Source organism: Lagenorhynchus albirostris, chromosome 13 (genome assembly GCF_949774975.1).
Source record: "Lagenorhynchus albirostris chromosome 13, mLagAlb1.1, whole genome shotgun sequence".
NCBI lineage: Eukaryota > Metazoa > Chordata > Mammalia > Artiodactyla > Delphinidae > Lagenorhynchus > Lagenorhynchus albirostris.
In genome coordinates this window covers 12,617,239-12,631,827 of record NC_083107.1, presented here as the reverse complement: position 1 = coordinate 12,631,827, position 14,589 = coordinate 12,617,239, and the positions used below count along the sequence as shown (strand labels likewise).

General features: G+C 43.8%; 1 protein-coding gene across 1 annotated transcript; it reads right to left on the bottom strand.

Moving 5' to 3' along the window:
- Positions 1–292: 292 nt before the first annotated feature.
- Positions 293–13,341, bottom strand: LOC132531477 (histone-lysine N-methyltransferase SETD2-like). The gene is made up of 2 exons (XM_060169286.1): positions 13,171–13,341; positions 293–6,304 (listed from the first exon to the last, which is right to left on the bottom strand). Exons 1-2 carry the CDS (start codon positions 13,324–13,326, stop codon positions 293–295), a joined length of 6,168 nt encoding a protein of 2,055 aa, XP_060025269.1. The 5' UTR covers positions 13,327–13,341.
- Positions 13,342–14,589: the final 1,248 nt, after the last annotated feature.

Sequence of the window (14,589 nt, the reverse complement as noted above, 5' to 3'; positions counted from 1 at the left end):
GAGACCCAGCCTTGAGAGTGGGGTCAGGCCTGGCCGGGGTCTCGGAAGGGAAGGTCTCAAGGGCCTAAACCCTTGCCTCAGATGGCCTCTACCAACAGCTCACAACCAGGGACCGCTTGTTGTAGATGGACCTCATTTTTGTGAGCTCATTCTGCAGGTTTGAATTCCTCAGTGTGATGTGTCATCAGTAGCACAGCCCTGACAGTGGGGTGGGGAGAGAGGGCCCACGGGACTTCTTCTCCCCAGAGTCTCTCCTACCAGCTTGCCCGTCCTCCCACCCTGGCCCTGAAGGTCACTCTAATTCAGTGTCCCGTTTGGGTTTGTAAACGGCCCCAAACCTCTGCATGTACTTCTTAATGTACTCCTTGGTTTTGTGTCTCACATCCTCATTGCACTCCAGGTCCTTGGGGTTCTTACAGTACTTCAGCTCCTTATTCATAACGCCGTGAGTCAGCTTGCGAGCTAGGTGTTTGAAATCTTCAGTTGTGGTAATTCTTCCCACTTTGCAGTCAGGTTTCCAGTAAGGGTTCAGGCACTGGACGATGAACTGGGACATCTCTTTTCTGAATACTTGTTTGCTTTTCTCAGCCAGCTCACTGGAGGCATCTGCTTTTGCTGTTTTAGGCTTTTTTGAGGTCTTCATGGGATTTTCATCATATGTTGGGGTTCCCAGGTCCATCTCAGCTTCATGTTCAAGGCTGGCATCCTCTCCTGGGCTTTCCCAAGTAGGAGGATCCCACTGAGTCTGCCTTGTGTTCACATGGGAGTAGTAAATCTTCCCTTCTGGGTCTCGGGCTGTCTTCCAGTTGGGAGGTAAGACAATGGTTTTTGGTTTGGGAGGAGATGGGGGTGGTAAGTCCAAGAGGTTATTTGTCACAACCATTTCAGGTGGCTGTAAGGGCTGAGGCTGCCCTGGTGCAACTATTGTAGTCATGGCTGTGGCTGGCTGTACCACTACTCCTTGTGGGTGAGCTGTGAGAATCTGTTGTCCCTGGATGTACTGAGGACTTGGCTGGGCATAACTCTGTACAACTGGTGGAGTTGTCTGTGAATAGGGTGACGTCACACCATAGACAGTTGGAGCAGCCTGTCCTTGATGATATAAGGTTGCTTGAGACTGTGCAGGAGAGTACTGCTGCTGTACACTCACGGACTGTTGGTTTGAATCCCAAACGCCATACTTCTGTCCCTGGACTGGGCCTGGGGCTGGCACTGGCAGGACGGTGACCCTGGAGTCTTGGTGTACCACACCATCACTTTGGGCCACATACTGTGAACTGGAAACTTCCACAGGGGCTGCCACATGTGGCACCACTGGCACAGGTGGAGGGGCAGCAAGGGGTTCTGTAGAATGTCCCACCAAGGGCTGAGAATGATCATAAGGAGAAGAACACACAGGATCCATGCTGGGTGTGGGGAGGAGCACCTTTCCAGCATTAAGATTGCTGGGATCCACATAGGCCTGCATGGGGTAACCTGGTGGGTAGCCAGCAAAGGGGTGATGCGGGGTATGGTAGCCAAGAGAGTCACAGGGCAGTGGAGACGTCACTCCCAGGTTCTGCATCTGCTGCTGTTTTTTTTGAACCTCCCGCTGAGCTACCTCCTGCTCAAACAACTTTCGATGCTCCTCTGTAGAAAGTTGATTGTGATCTTGAATTCGTACTTTCTTTTTAGAAGTTGGTGTATCATATCTGCCACCTGGCCTTTTTGTTCCCCACTCGTAGGCAGAAGGTGGTGGGGAGAGGGAGCCCCTTCGTTTCCTTTTCTCTTTATTTTGAGTGTGTTTGTCTGGGTCTCTCTCTCTTGACCTGTTAGGAGTCTTTGGGGCAACTGTTTGATCTCTGAAGCCAACAGCATCCCTTCCTCGTTCGGTTATTGTGCTCTCCTTTTCAGTTCGCCTTTTCTTTGGCATTTGATATACCTCCTTTAGGTCTTTCCAACTGTCCAGGAGCTTGGTGGCCAAATCACTTATATCTACTGTTTTATGTGGCTGTTCCTGGCTCCTCTCACTCTCCACATCAGATACACCCTCCTCTTCATCTTGGGATGGTGTTTCCTCAGCAATAGGTTCGTCTAGTTTTGTGCCATTGGTCTCTTTAGGCTCTATTTCAGTGTCAGCCTCTGGTTCAGATGGGGGTAGCTTAATGGCCTCCACAGCAATGTCACTATCAACTTTAGATTCAGGCAGCTGTTGTGTGAGTAGCTGTTGTTCCTCTTCTTCTATAGGGATGTTTTCTAACTGGTCAAGGTCCTCTTTGCCATCCTTGCCTTCTAGCTCGCTGGTAGCATCAGAGATCGCACTGTCCACGCCATTTTCACTTGTAATTTTAAGTCTGCGAAACATTAGCTTCTTGGGGGTGTCTGTGTCAGCTTCTATGCTCAGCTTGGTGGAAGGATCAGGTGTGTTGAGCGGTGTGTGAGCACGTGATGTATTCTCGCTAGAATACCCATCTCCTTCACTCAGCTGAGGGACAGCAGTCTTGGTTTGAGACCAACGTTGAATAATAGGAAGCACTTTGCTTTCCTCCAACATACTTTTAGCAGGAATGGGTAAATGTTCCAAAGTCTTTATAATCTCTTCCTGAAGCTTCTGGTTACTTTCCCGGCCATCACGTAGCTCTGCCATCCAGGTCCACAACAAAGGCAGCCCATGATGTTCCAGAAAGGACTTCAGGCAAGACTGTGAATGTGTGTTCTGTATGAGCTTGAGACAGGTAAGTTTCTGTTCCAAAGTCTCAATTCTAACCATTAGCCAGGATAAGCTGAGCACCTGGTTTTTATCAGAGAGACCCTCACCATTCTCCATCAGAGCTTCTAGCTCTCCATCCACTGAATCCTTCTTCCAAGACCGTTCTTTCTTCATTTTCCCTCCTGCTGCTCTGAGGCTGACTCTGTTCTCTCCTCCCAGGTAACCCCGGCAATTAGCCGACCCACAGAAACATCTCTGTGCTTCCTTGCCATATCTCTGGAACCGATAGTCAAATGTTAACTCTGAGCCTGAAGGAACCAGTTTGGTGGTAAAAATCCCAACTCTCAGTTGTCCGTTCACAGTCCATTTTTGAGTCTCACAGTTTGGTTCACAGCTGTGATTCATGAACCGGGAGCAATTTCCTTTCTGAGTGGCATCTATTATCTCATCATTCTTCAGGGCCATGAAATAGTAGTGGATGTTTCTGTTTCGTGCATACTCCTTTACCCGGGCCTTAAACTCTTTATGATCAAGTACCTCTCCACAATATTCCAGGACGAAGGTGTTTGAAGGAAGGTCTTTAACAGCTCTCAAGCCCCAGCCTTTCTTTTCTGTGAGTATGACTTCCACATCTGCATGCTGTTTTCTTTGAAACCGTCTATTGGAACAATAATCCCCATTTGGACAACGAGACGAACATTCAATCATGAGGAGACGATTAAGACAATCTTCCCCACATGCTATTTCACCTTGAGCTCTTTCATCTTTAGAAAGAGGTGTACACTCACACTGCATTCGCTTAAAATCCCGATGGGATTTATTCTTCTTTCTTTCTGTTAAATAAACATTTTCTTCAATCAGATCAAAGTAAGAAGGCATCTTCCCTTGTTTGGCACATTCCTTCCACCGCTCCGGGTCCCTGAAGTCCTCCATGACACACGAAGGCCCAACCGATGCTGAGCCTAGAGGCACTGCTGTCTCTCCCTGCTCTACCTCCACTCTAACTTTCTTTCTGTCCTGAAGTTCACCATCACTCTCAAAATCACTCTCCAATTCCTGTCTCCTTTTTTTAAGAGGCCCTCTATCTTTCCTATCATTTTGTTCTAAGTTTTTTGAAAGATCTTTCTCCTCACTCACAGCTAAAGAGTCCTTAATGGAATTGCTGCTTATTTCAGGTGCTTGCACGGACCCCTTGTCCTTCTGAAGGGACAGAAAAAATTTATTGGACTGGCCTGAAAAGCGAGATCCTCCACGTTGATCCCAATTCTCCTCCTCTTCACGGTCATCTGTTAAGGAATCTGGTACCTGCCCTTGAATTCGATCATACACAACCCCAGTTCCAGGCGGTCTACCTGCTGATCTTGGATCCCAGTAGCCATTGGCTTGCCAGTAATTACGTGTCCCACTATACTGTTCTGCACTTTGCTGATACTTAAGTCCACCACAGGCTCCATAGCTGCTGTCAGGTTGCTGATATGTGGTAGTAGGCTTTTCTTGTTGAGAGAAGTCCCACCCTAGGTTTTTGAGCTCTTCTGATGATGAACGGAAACCATCCACTCGGGAGATCTCACAAGAAGAAAAATTTGACTGTGTTTTTCCCAGTCTACTATCTGGCCTGTTAGGGAAAGTGGTCTGTTGCCGAGACTTACTTGAGACACCTTCAGAATCATCAGGAGAATAAACTGGCAGCTCTTCTTGCTGCCTAGAAGTTATTTTGACTTTCACTGCTTCCTCAGAATTTGGATGACCTAGAGGGTCAGATTTTATGTCTGTATGACTTGTACTATCAACCCCATCCCTCTGAGGATGAGCAATTTCAGACAGGTTTTTATCTATCTGTTTTTGGCTGGGCTGTGTAAAAGAGATTTCTGAATTCTTCTCTGTTGCTTTGTGAAAGAAGAACTTCTCAGTTTGAGGACAGGCTTTACTTGCTATGCTCTCAAATTTTTCCTCATATGAATGCCTCCTTGGCTCCAATCGCTCATCTTCCCAGTGGTCAGAATAGTGTCTGTAACTTTGACTGCTCTGAGAAGAACAAGGACTTGTTTCTTCCATGGGCAAAGTAGAATTCTTTGGCACAACCACCATAGACTGAAGATGGTTTCTTGGAATACTGCTATCATCAGAATCTGTATCTTCCGAATCACTTGAACTTTCGGAAGAACCAGAATAATCTTCATGGACAGTGGATACAATCTCTGAGGCATGACCACTACTGTCACATTTTAAGGTATTTGTTACACCATCACTGTCCTCCATGATTAAATTCAAAGCACAAGAAGAAAATACAACTTCTGAGTCATCAGAAGTATGTGCCTGTCCTCTTCCACCGTCTTCATCTAAAGAGATTTCTGGTCTTCCTCTTCTATCAGGCAGTATGGAGTTCCCTTCTTCTTGAGCCTTTTGCACACATTTCCCAGATAGTCCATTATTATGCCTGTTTTCCCAGGAAGCAAATCCTCTTCCTGAATCAGGAAGGTCACTAGCTACTTCTATTATTTCTTTCTCTGCATGCTTTAAAAATTCTGAGCTTTTACTCTTCAGCACAGCATCCAAAACTGGAGATGTATTCTCTCCACATTGCAAGAGAGTTAAACCGTCTACGTTTGTCCCTGGTGGAAGACTCTGAAGAGATGAAGCAATACATGAGCTCCCTGTAGGTGGATATAAATCATCAAAATGATTAATAGAAGCTGAACTAGTACTACCAACACTCTGCTTATATTCTCCACATGCAAATTCTGAGTGCTGATCTGCCAGACTTCCATTATCACATATAACTGTTTTTGATTTCAAATGCACATCCATGAAGCTATTTGAAGAAATATTCGTTACTAAAGGCTCAGTATTTTCAGCTCCGGAATGACACAAAGAAGGGGGGTTGTCGTTTGAAGTACAGTATATATCTGAATCTTTGGTTTTACAGCAAGAAACTCTCACATCAACTGGTTCTTTAACTATTGTTTTGGAATAATCTATAGTCATAACTGGCAAAGATATGAGTTGATCCTGGTGTGGCGACACTGGAGGTTCTGTTTCTCTAAATGGGCTTTCTGACTTGCTGTGCTGCATGCGAGTATCATCCAAGTCTTTTTCTTTACATCTATTAATGTTTTGAAATCCATTTGATGAAAGCATGCACGTTTTGACCAAAGGGGATACCTCTGATCCAGTCACACTATCATCAGAAGACATCAAAACAGTGTCACGTTTAGAAGTGCAAAATGTTGCCAAATCAGATTCTGCCCCAGGAGATCCGTTTATATTAAATTCGGTGGGACAATAACTTCTTAATTGATCATTCTTCACTTTACATAAAGAGTCTAATTCCTTAATACTATCATGGCAATCATGTCCTATAAATTCAGACTTAGAAACAGGTGATTCATCTAGCTTTTTAAAAGTAGGTGAATCATTTAATCGATTTGATGGAGAAGGAGACCCAATCTTCTCTCTTTCAGGAACTTTACTAATCACTCTTAATTCACTACCTTTTGAACGAGGAGTCTGTAAACTAAAAGAATGAGACTGTTTGATTTCCTCATTCAATTCTGTACAACAGAAAGAATTTTTAAATTTATCAGACTTGGGTGCAGGTTTTGAAGGGGGCAGATTTATAACGGGAAGCACGACTTCTGGGAAGATGGCGGAAGAGTAAGACGCGGAGATCACCTTCCTCCCCACAGATACACCAGAAATACATCTACGCGTGGAACAACTCCTACGGAGCACCTACTGGACGCTGGCAGAAGACCTCAGACCTCCCAAAAGGCAAGGAACCCCCCACGTACCTGGTTAGGGCAAAAGAAAAAACTAAACAGAGACAAAAGGATAGGGACGGGTCCTGCACCAGCGGGAGAGAGCTGTGAAGGAGGAAAAGTGTCCACACACTAGGAAGCCCCTTCGCGGGTGGAGACTTCGGGAGGCGGAGTGGGGGAGCTTGGGAGCCGCGGAGGAGAGCACAGCAACAGGGGTGCGGAGGGCAAAGCGGACAGATTCCAGCGCAGAGGATCGGGCCGACCGGCACTCACCAGCCGAGAGGCTTGTCTGCTCACCCGCCGGGGTGGGCAGGGCTGGGAGCTGAGGCTCCGGCTTCGGTCGGAGCGCCGGGAGAGGACTGAGGTTGGCGGCGTGAACACAGCCTGCAGGGCGTTAGTGCACCGCGGCTAGCCGGGAGGGAGTCTGGGGAAAAGTCTGGACCTGTCGAAGAGGCAAGAGACTTTTACGTCCCTCTTTGTTTCCTGGGGCACGAGGAGAGGGGATTAAGAGTGCTGCTTGAGAGAGCTCCAGGGACGGGCGCGAGCCGCGGCTAAAAGTGCGGAGCCCAGAGACAGACAAGAGACGCTAAGGCCGCTGCTGCCGCCACCAGGAGGCCTGTGTGCGAGCACAGGTCACTAGCCACACGCCCTTCCGGGGAGCCTGTGCAGCCCGCCACTGCCAGGGTCCCGGGATCCAGGGACAACTTCCCCGGGAAAACGCACGGCGCGCCTCAGGCTGCAACGTCACGCCGGCCTCTGCCGCCGCAGGCCCGCCCCACACTCCGTGACCCTCCCTACCCCCCCCCCCGGCCTGAGTGCGCCAGAGCCTCCGAATCAGCGGCTCCTTTAACCCCATCCTGTCTGAGCAAAGAACAGACGCCCTCCGGCGACCTACACGCACAGGCGGGGCCAAATCCAAAGCTGAGCCCCTGGGAACTGTGAGAACAAAGAAGAGAAAGGGAAATCTCTCCCAGCAACCTCAGAAGCAGCGGATTAAAGCTCCACAATCAACTTGATATACCCTGCATCTGTGGAATACCTGAATAGACAACGAATCATCCCAAATTAAGGAGCCCTGTGGATGAAAGGCTCTTGGTGCTGCAGCCAGGAGTCAGTGCTGTGCCTCTGAGGTGGGAGAGCCAACTTCAGGACACTGGTCCACAAGAGGCCTCCCAGCTGCACATAATATCAAACAGCAAAAATCTCCGAGAGATCTCCATCTCAACGCCAGCACCCAGCTTCACTCAACGACCAGCAAGCTACAGTGCTGGACATCCTATGCCAAACAACTAGCAAGACAGGAACACAACCCCACCCATTAGCAGAGAGGCTGCCCAAAATCATAATAAGTCTACAGACACCCCAAAACACACCACCAGACGTGGACCTGCCCACCAGAAAGACAAGATCCAGCCTCATCCACCAGAACACAGGCACTAGCACCCTCCACCAGGAAGCCTACACAACCCACTGAACCAACCTTGGCTACTGGGGACTGACACAAAAAACAACAGGAACTACGAACCTTCAGCCTGCAAAAAAGGAGACCCCAAACACAGTAAGATAAGCAAAATGAAAAGACAGAAAAACACACAGCAGATGAAGGAGCAAGATAAAAACCCACCAGACCTAACAAATGAAGAGGAAATAGGCAGTCTACTTGAAAAAGAATTCAGAATAATGATAGTAAGGTTGATCCGAAATCTTGGAGATAGAATGGACAAAATGCAAGAATCAGTTAACAAGGACCTAGAAGAACTAAAGATGAAACAAGCAATGATGAACAACACGATAAATGAAATTAAAAGTACTCTAGATGGGATCAATAGCAGAATAACTGAGGCAGAAGAACGGATAAGTGACCTGGAAGATAAAATAGTGGAAATAACTACTGCAGAGCAGAATAAAGAAAGAAGAATGAAAAGAACTGAGGACAGTCTCAGAGACCTCTGGGACAACATTAAACGCACCAACATTCGAATTATAGGGGTTCCAGAAGAAGAAGAGAAAAAGAAAGGGACTGAGAAAATATTTGAAGAGATTATAGTTGAAAACTTCCCTAATATGGGAAAGGAAATAGTTAATCAAGCCCAGGAAGCACAGAGAGTCCCATACAGGATAAATCCAAGGAGAAATACGCCAAGACACATATTAATCAAACTGTCAAAAGTTAAATACAAAGAAAACATATTAAAAGCAGCAAGGGAAAAACAACAAATAACACACAAGGGAATCCCCATAAGGTTAACAGCTGATCTTTCAGCAGAAACTCTGCAAGCCAGAAGGGAGTGGCAGGACATATTGAAAGTGTTGAAGGAGAAAAACCTGCAACCAAGATTACTCTACCCAGCAAGGATCTCATTCAGATTTGATGGAGAAATTAAAACCTTTACAGACAAGCAAAAGCTGAGAGAGTTCAGCACCACCAAACCAGCTCTACAACAACTGCTAAAGGAACTTCTCTAGGCAAGAAACACAAGAGAAGGAAAAGACCTACAATAACGAACCCAAAACAATTAAGAAAATGGGAATGGGAACACACATATTGATAATTACCTTAAATGTAAATGGACTAAATGCTCCCACCAAAAGATTGGCTGAATGGATACAAAAACAAGACCCATATATTTGCTGTCTACAAGAGACCCACTTCAGACCTAGAGACACATACAGACTGAAAGTAAGGGGATGGAAAAAGGTATTTCATGCAAATGGAAACCAAAAGAAAGCTGGAGTAGCAATTCTCATATCAGACAAAATAGACTTTAAAACAAAGACTATTAGAAGAGACAAAGAAGGACACTACATAATGATCAAGGTATCGATCCAAGAGGAAGATATAACAATTGTAAATATTTATGCACCCAACATAGGTGCACCTCAATACATAAGGCAAATACTGACAACCATAAAAGGGGAAATCGACAGTAACACATTCATAGTAGGGGACTTTAACACCCCACTTTCACCAATGGACTGATGATCCAAAATGAAAATAAATAAGGAAACACAAGCTTTAAATGATACGTTAAACGAGATGGAGTTAATTGATATTTATACGACATTCCATCCAAAAACAACAGAATACACATTTTTCTCAAGTGCTCATGGAACATTCTCCAGGATAGATCATATCTTGGGTCACAAATCAAGCCTTGGTAAATTTAAGAAAATTGAAATTGTATCAAGTATCTTTTCCGACCACAACGCTATGAGGCTAGATATCAATTACAGGAAAAGATCTGTAAAAAATACAAACACATGGAGGCTAAACAATACACTACTTAATAACGAACTGATCACTGAAGAAATCAAAGAGGAAATCAAAAAATACCTAGAAACAAATGACAATGGAGACACGACGACTCAAAATCTATGGGATGCAGCAAAAGCAGTTCTAAGAGGGAAGTTTATAGCAATACAATCTTACCTTAAGAAACAGGAAACATCTCGAATAAACAACCTAACCTTGCACCTAAAGCAATTAGAGAAAGAAGAACAAAAAAACCCCAAAGTTAGCAGGAGGAAAGAAGTCATAAAAATCAGATCAGAAATAAATGAAAAAGAAATGAAGGAAACGATAGCAAAGATCAATAAAACTAAAAGCTGGTTCTTTGAAAGGATAAACAAAATTGATAAACCATTAGCCAGACTCATCAAGAAAAAAAGGAAGAAGACTCAAATCAATAGAATTAGAAATGAAAAAGGAGAAGTAACAACTGACACTGCAGAAATACAAAAGATCATGAGAGATTACTACAAGCAACTCTATGCCAATAAAATGGACAACCTGGAAGAAATGGACAAATTCTTAGAAAGGCACAACCTGCCAAGACTGAATCAGGAAGAAATAGAAAATATGAACAGACCAATCACAAGCACTGAAATTGAAACTGTGATTAAAAATCTTCCAACAAGCAAAAGCCCAGGACCAGATGGCTTCACAGGCGAATTCTATCAAACATTTAGAGAAGAGCTATCACCTATCCTTCTCAGACTCTTCCAAAATATAGCAGAGGGAGGAACACTCCCCAACTCATTCTACGAGGCCACCATCACCCTGATACCAAAACCAGACAAGGATGTCACAAAGAAAGAAAACTACAGGCCAATATCACTGATGAACATAGATGCAAAGATCCTCAACAAAATACTAGCAAACAGAATCCAACAGCACATTAAACGGATCATACACCATGATCAAGTGGGGTTTATTCCAGGAATGCAAGAATTCTTCAATATACGCAAATCAATCAACGTGATACACCATATTAACAAATTGAAGGAGAAAAACCATATGATCATCTCAATAGATGCAGAGAAAGCTTTTGACAAAATTCAACACCCATTTATGATAAAAACCCTGCAGAAAGTAGGCATAGAGGGAACTTTCCTCAACATAATAAAGGCCATATATGACAAACCCACAGCCAACATCGTCCTCAATGGTGAAAAACTGAAAGCATTTCCACTAAGATCAGGAACAAGACAAGGTTGCCCACTCTCACCACTCTTATTCAACATAGTTTTGGAAGTTTTAGCCACAGCAATCAGAGAAGAAAAGGAAATAAAAGGAATCCAAATCGGAAAAGAAGAAGTAAAGCTGTCACTGTTTGCAGATGACATGATACTATACATAGAGAATCCTAAAGATGCTACCAGAAAACTACTAGAGCTAATCAATGAATTTGGTAAAGTAGCAGGATACAAAATTAATGCACAGAAATCTCTGGCATTCCTATACACTAAGGATGAAAAATCTGAAAGTGAAATCAAGAAAACACTCCCATTTACGATTGCAACAAAAAGAATAAAATACCTAGGAATAAACCTACGTAAGGAGACAAAAGACCTGTATGCAGAAAATTATAAGACACTGATGAAAGAAATTAAAGATGATACAAATAGATGGAGAGATATACCATGTTCTTGGATTGGAAGAATCAACATTGTGAAAATGACTCTACTACCCAAAGCAATCTACAGATTCAATGCAATCCCTATGAAACTACCACTGGCATTTTTCACAGAACTAGAACAAAAAATTTCACAATTTGTATGGAAACACAAAAGACCCCGAATAGCCAAAGCAATCTTGAGAACAAAAAATGGAACTGGAGGAATCAGGCTTCCTGACTTCAGACTATACTACAAAGCTACAGTAATCAAGACAGTATGGTACTGGCGCAAAAACAGAAAGATAGATCAATGGAACAGGATAGAAAGCCCAGAGATAAACCCACGCACATATGGTCACCTTATCTTTGACAAAGGAGGCAGAAATGTACAGTGGAGAAAGGACAGCCTCTTCAATAAGTGGTGCTGGGAAAACTGGACAGCTACATGTAAAAGTATGAGATTAGATCACTCCCTAACACCATACACAAAAATAAGCTCAAAATGGATTAAAGACCTAAATGTAAGGCCAGAAACTATCCAACTCTTAGAGGAAAACATAGGCAGAACACTCTATGACATAAATCACAGCAAGGTCCTTTTTGACCCACCTCCTAGGGAAATGGAAATAAAAACAAAAGTAAACAAATGGGACCTAATGAAACTTAAAAGCTTTTGCGCAGCAAAGGAAACCATAAAGAAGACCAAAAGACAACCCTCAGAATGGGAGAAAATATTTGCAAATGAAGCAACTGATAAAGGATTAATCTCCAAAATTTATAAGCAGCTCATGCAGCTTAATAACAAAAAAACAAACAACCCAATCCAAAAATGGGCAGAAGACCTAAATAGACATTTCTCCAAAGAAGATATACAGACTGCCAACAAACACATGAAAGAATGCTCAACATCACTAATCATTAGAGAAATGCAAATCAAAACTACAATGAGATATCATCTCACACCAGTCAGAATGGCCATCATCAAAAAATCTACAAACAATAAATGCTGGAGAGGGTGTGGAGAAAAGGGAACCCTCTTACACTGTTGGTGGGAATGTAAATTGATACAGCCACTGTGGAGAACAGTATGGAGGTTCCTTAAAAAGCTACAAATAGAACTACCATATGACCCAGCAATCCCACTCCTGGGCATATACCCTGAGAAGACCAAAATTCAAAAGGAGTCATGTACCAAAATGTTCGTTGCAGCTCTATTTACAATAGCCCAGAGATGGAAACAACCTAAGTGTCCATCATCGGATGAATGGATAAAGAAGATGTGGCACATATATACAATGGAATATTACTCAGCCATAAAAAGAGACAAAATTGAGCTATTTGTAATGAGGTGGATAGACCTAGAGTCTGTCATACAGAGTGAAGTAAGTCAGAAAGAGAGAGACAAATACCGTATGCTAACACATATATATGGAATTTAAGAAAAAAAATGTCATGAAAAACCTAGGGGTGAAACAGGAATAAAGACACAGACTTACTAGAGAATGGACTTGAGGCTATGGGGAGGGGGAAGGGTAAACGGTGACAAAGCGATAAAGAGGCATGGACATATATACACTACCAAACGTAAGGTAGACAGCTAGTGGGAAGCAGCCGCATAGCACAGGGAGATCAGCTCGGTGCTTTGTGACCGCCTGGAGGGGTGGGATAGGGAGGGTGGGAGGGAGGGAGACGCAAGCGGGAAGAGATATGGGAATATATGTATATATATAACTGATTCATTTTGCTGTGAAGCTGAAACTAACATACCACTGTAAAGCAATTATACTCCAATAAAGATGTTAAAAAAAATAATAAATAAATAAATATAACGGGAAGCACTCTTACCGTGCTTGGAATATGATGACCCGCGTCGGAATCCCTGTTCATTAGTGGGAGAATAACATCTTTTCGTTGCTTCATTTTCCGAAGTCCTTTTGGATTCTCCTTCTAATTTTGAAGAATCCTTTCCTCTTTCTTCCATCTCTAAGTAAGAGGACTCAGTTTTACAGTCTCCATCAGATTTAGAATAGGAGGATGGCGTCCTTAGGTCCCTGTAAGAGCAAGGAGGAGACGAGGTGCGCCTTGAGTATGTCTTCTTGACAAAGTTCTTGACTCGAAGTCAGAACTTTGTCTTGACCTGTTATCTGTGTATGGCCGAGACTAGCGTGCCCTCTCGATAAGGGGAACTCCTACGGTAACGACCATCATAATGAGAGTCGTCATAATGGGATCGTTCTGACCGAGAATAGGATGAAATAGTTCTAGAACCTCTGTCAGATTTAAACGAGACCTGCTCCGCCTTCGCTCTCTCTCTGATCTACGGCGAGAAGATATATAACAAGTATCTCTTTCAAGTTTTGAGTAGCTAAAATACTTATCATCTCTCTCTGTTTTAGATCGTGAAGATTTGAGGAGGTCTGCTTAATGTGTAATGCAGATGCACACTGGGCATTAGGGAGAGAGAAGGCCCGAACAGAATTCTGTGTTTAATTTTTTTTGTCCTGCCTTTACATTTTATTCCATCAGAGGTATGAATGCCAGAGGGGGATCCTCTTCCAAGCTTGCCTTTCCTTGGGTACTGTCCCTCTGCCCTAGGGTACTGTTAAGAGTTCTCAACACGCAGTCATCCCTCAGCATGAGCAAGGAATTGGTTCTAAGGCTCCCCCTGCCCCCCCAGTCCCCTGCGATTGCTGAAGTCTCTTATATAAAATGGAGTAGTACAGTCTGCCCTCAGTACCCCGGGGCTCCACATTGGAGGATTCTGCATCCGAGGATTCAATCTACTGCAATTCAATTTATGGTTGGTTGAATCCGGGGTGCAGAACCCGTGGATACAGAGGGGTAATTGTATTTCACTCTATTATAGCTTAACAATTCTGGTTAAATTTACCGTGTTCCGTCTCCTGGTTGGACCTAGATTGGTAGAGGTGTGATGACTTGCTTGAGTTTGGGACAAAGAAGTGAGCATGAGTAGCACTTTCTCCCCTCTCTTTGGGAATAAGCTGCTCACAGAAAGCATGCATTGGGCCCCATTTCTCCATAAGTCTTACAAGGGCAGGCGGCAAAACAGTCTGGGTCCAGTGCTGTCTGCAGCTGGATGCGTATGTCTGTATCATTATGGGGCTCAGTGTAAGGAAGCCCTCTTTTACACAGATATAAGGCTGAAATTAGAGAATGAGTGTTATTAGTAATAAAGATAATACATCATGTTCCACATACCTCTTGTCTACTTATGAATTACTTT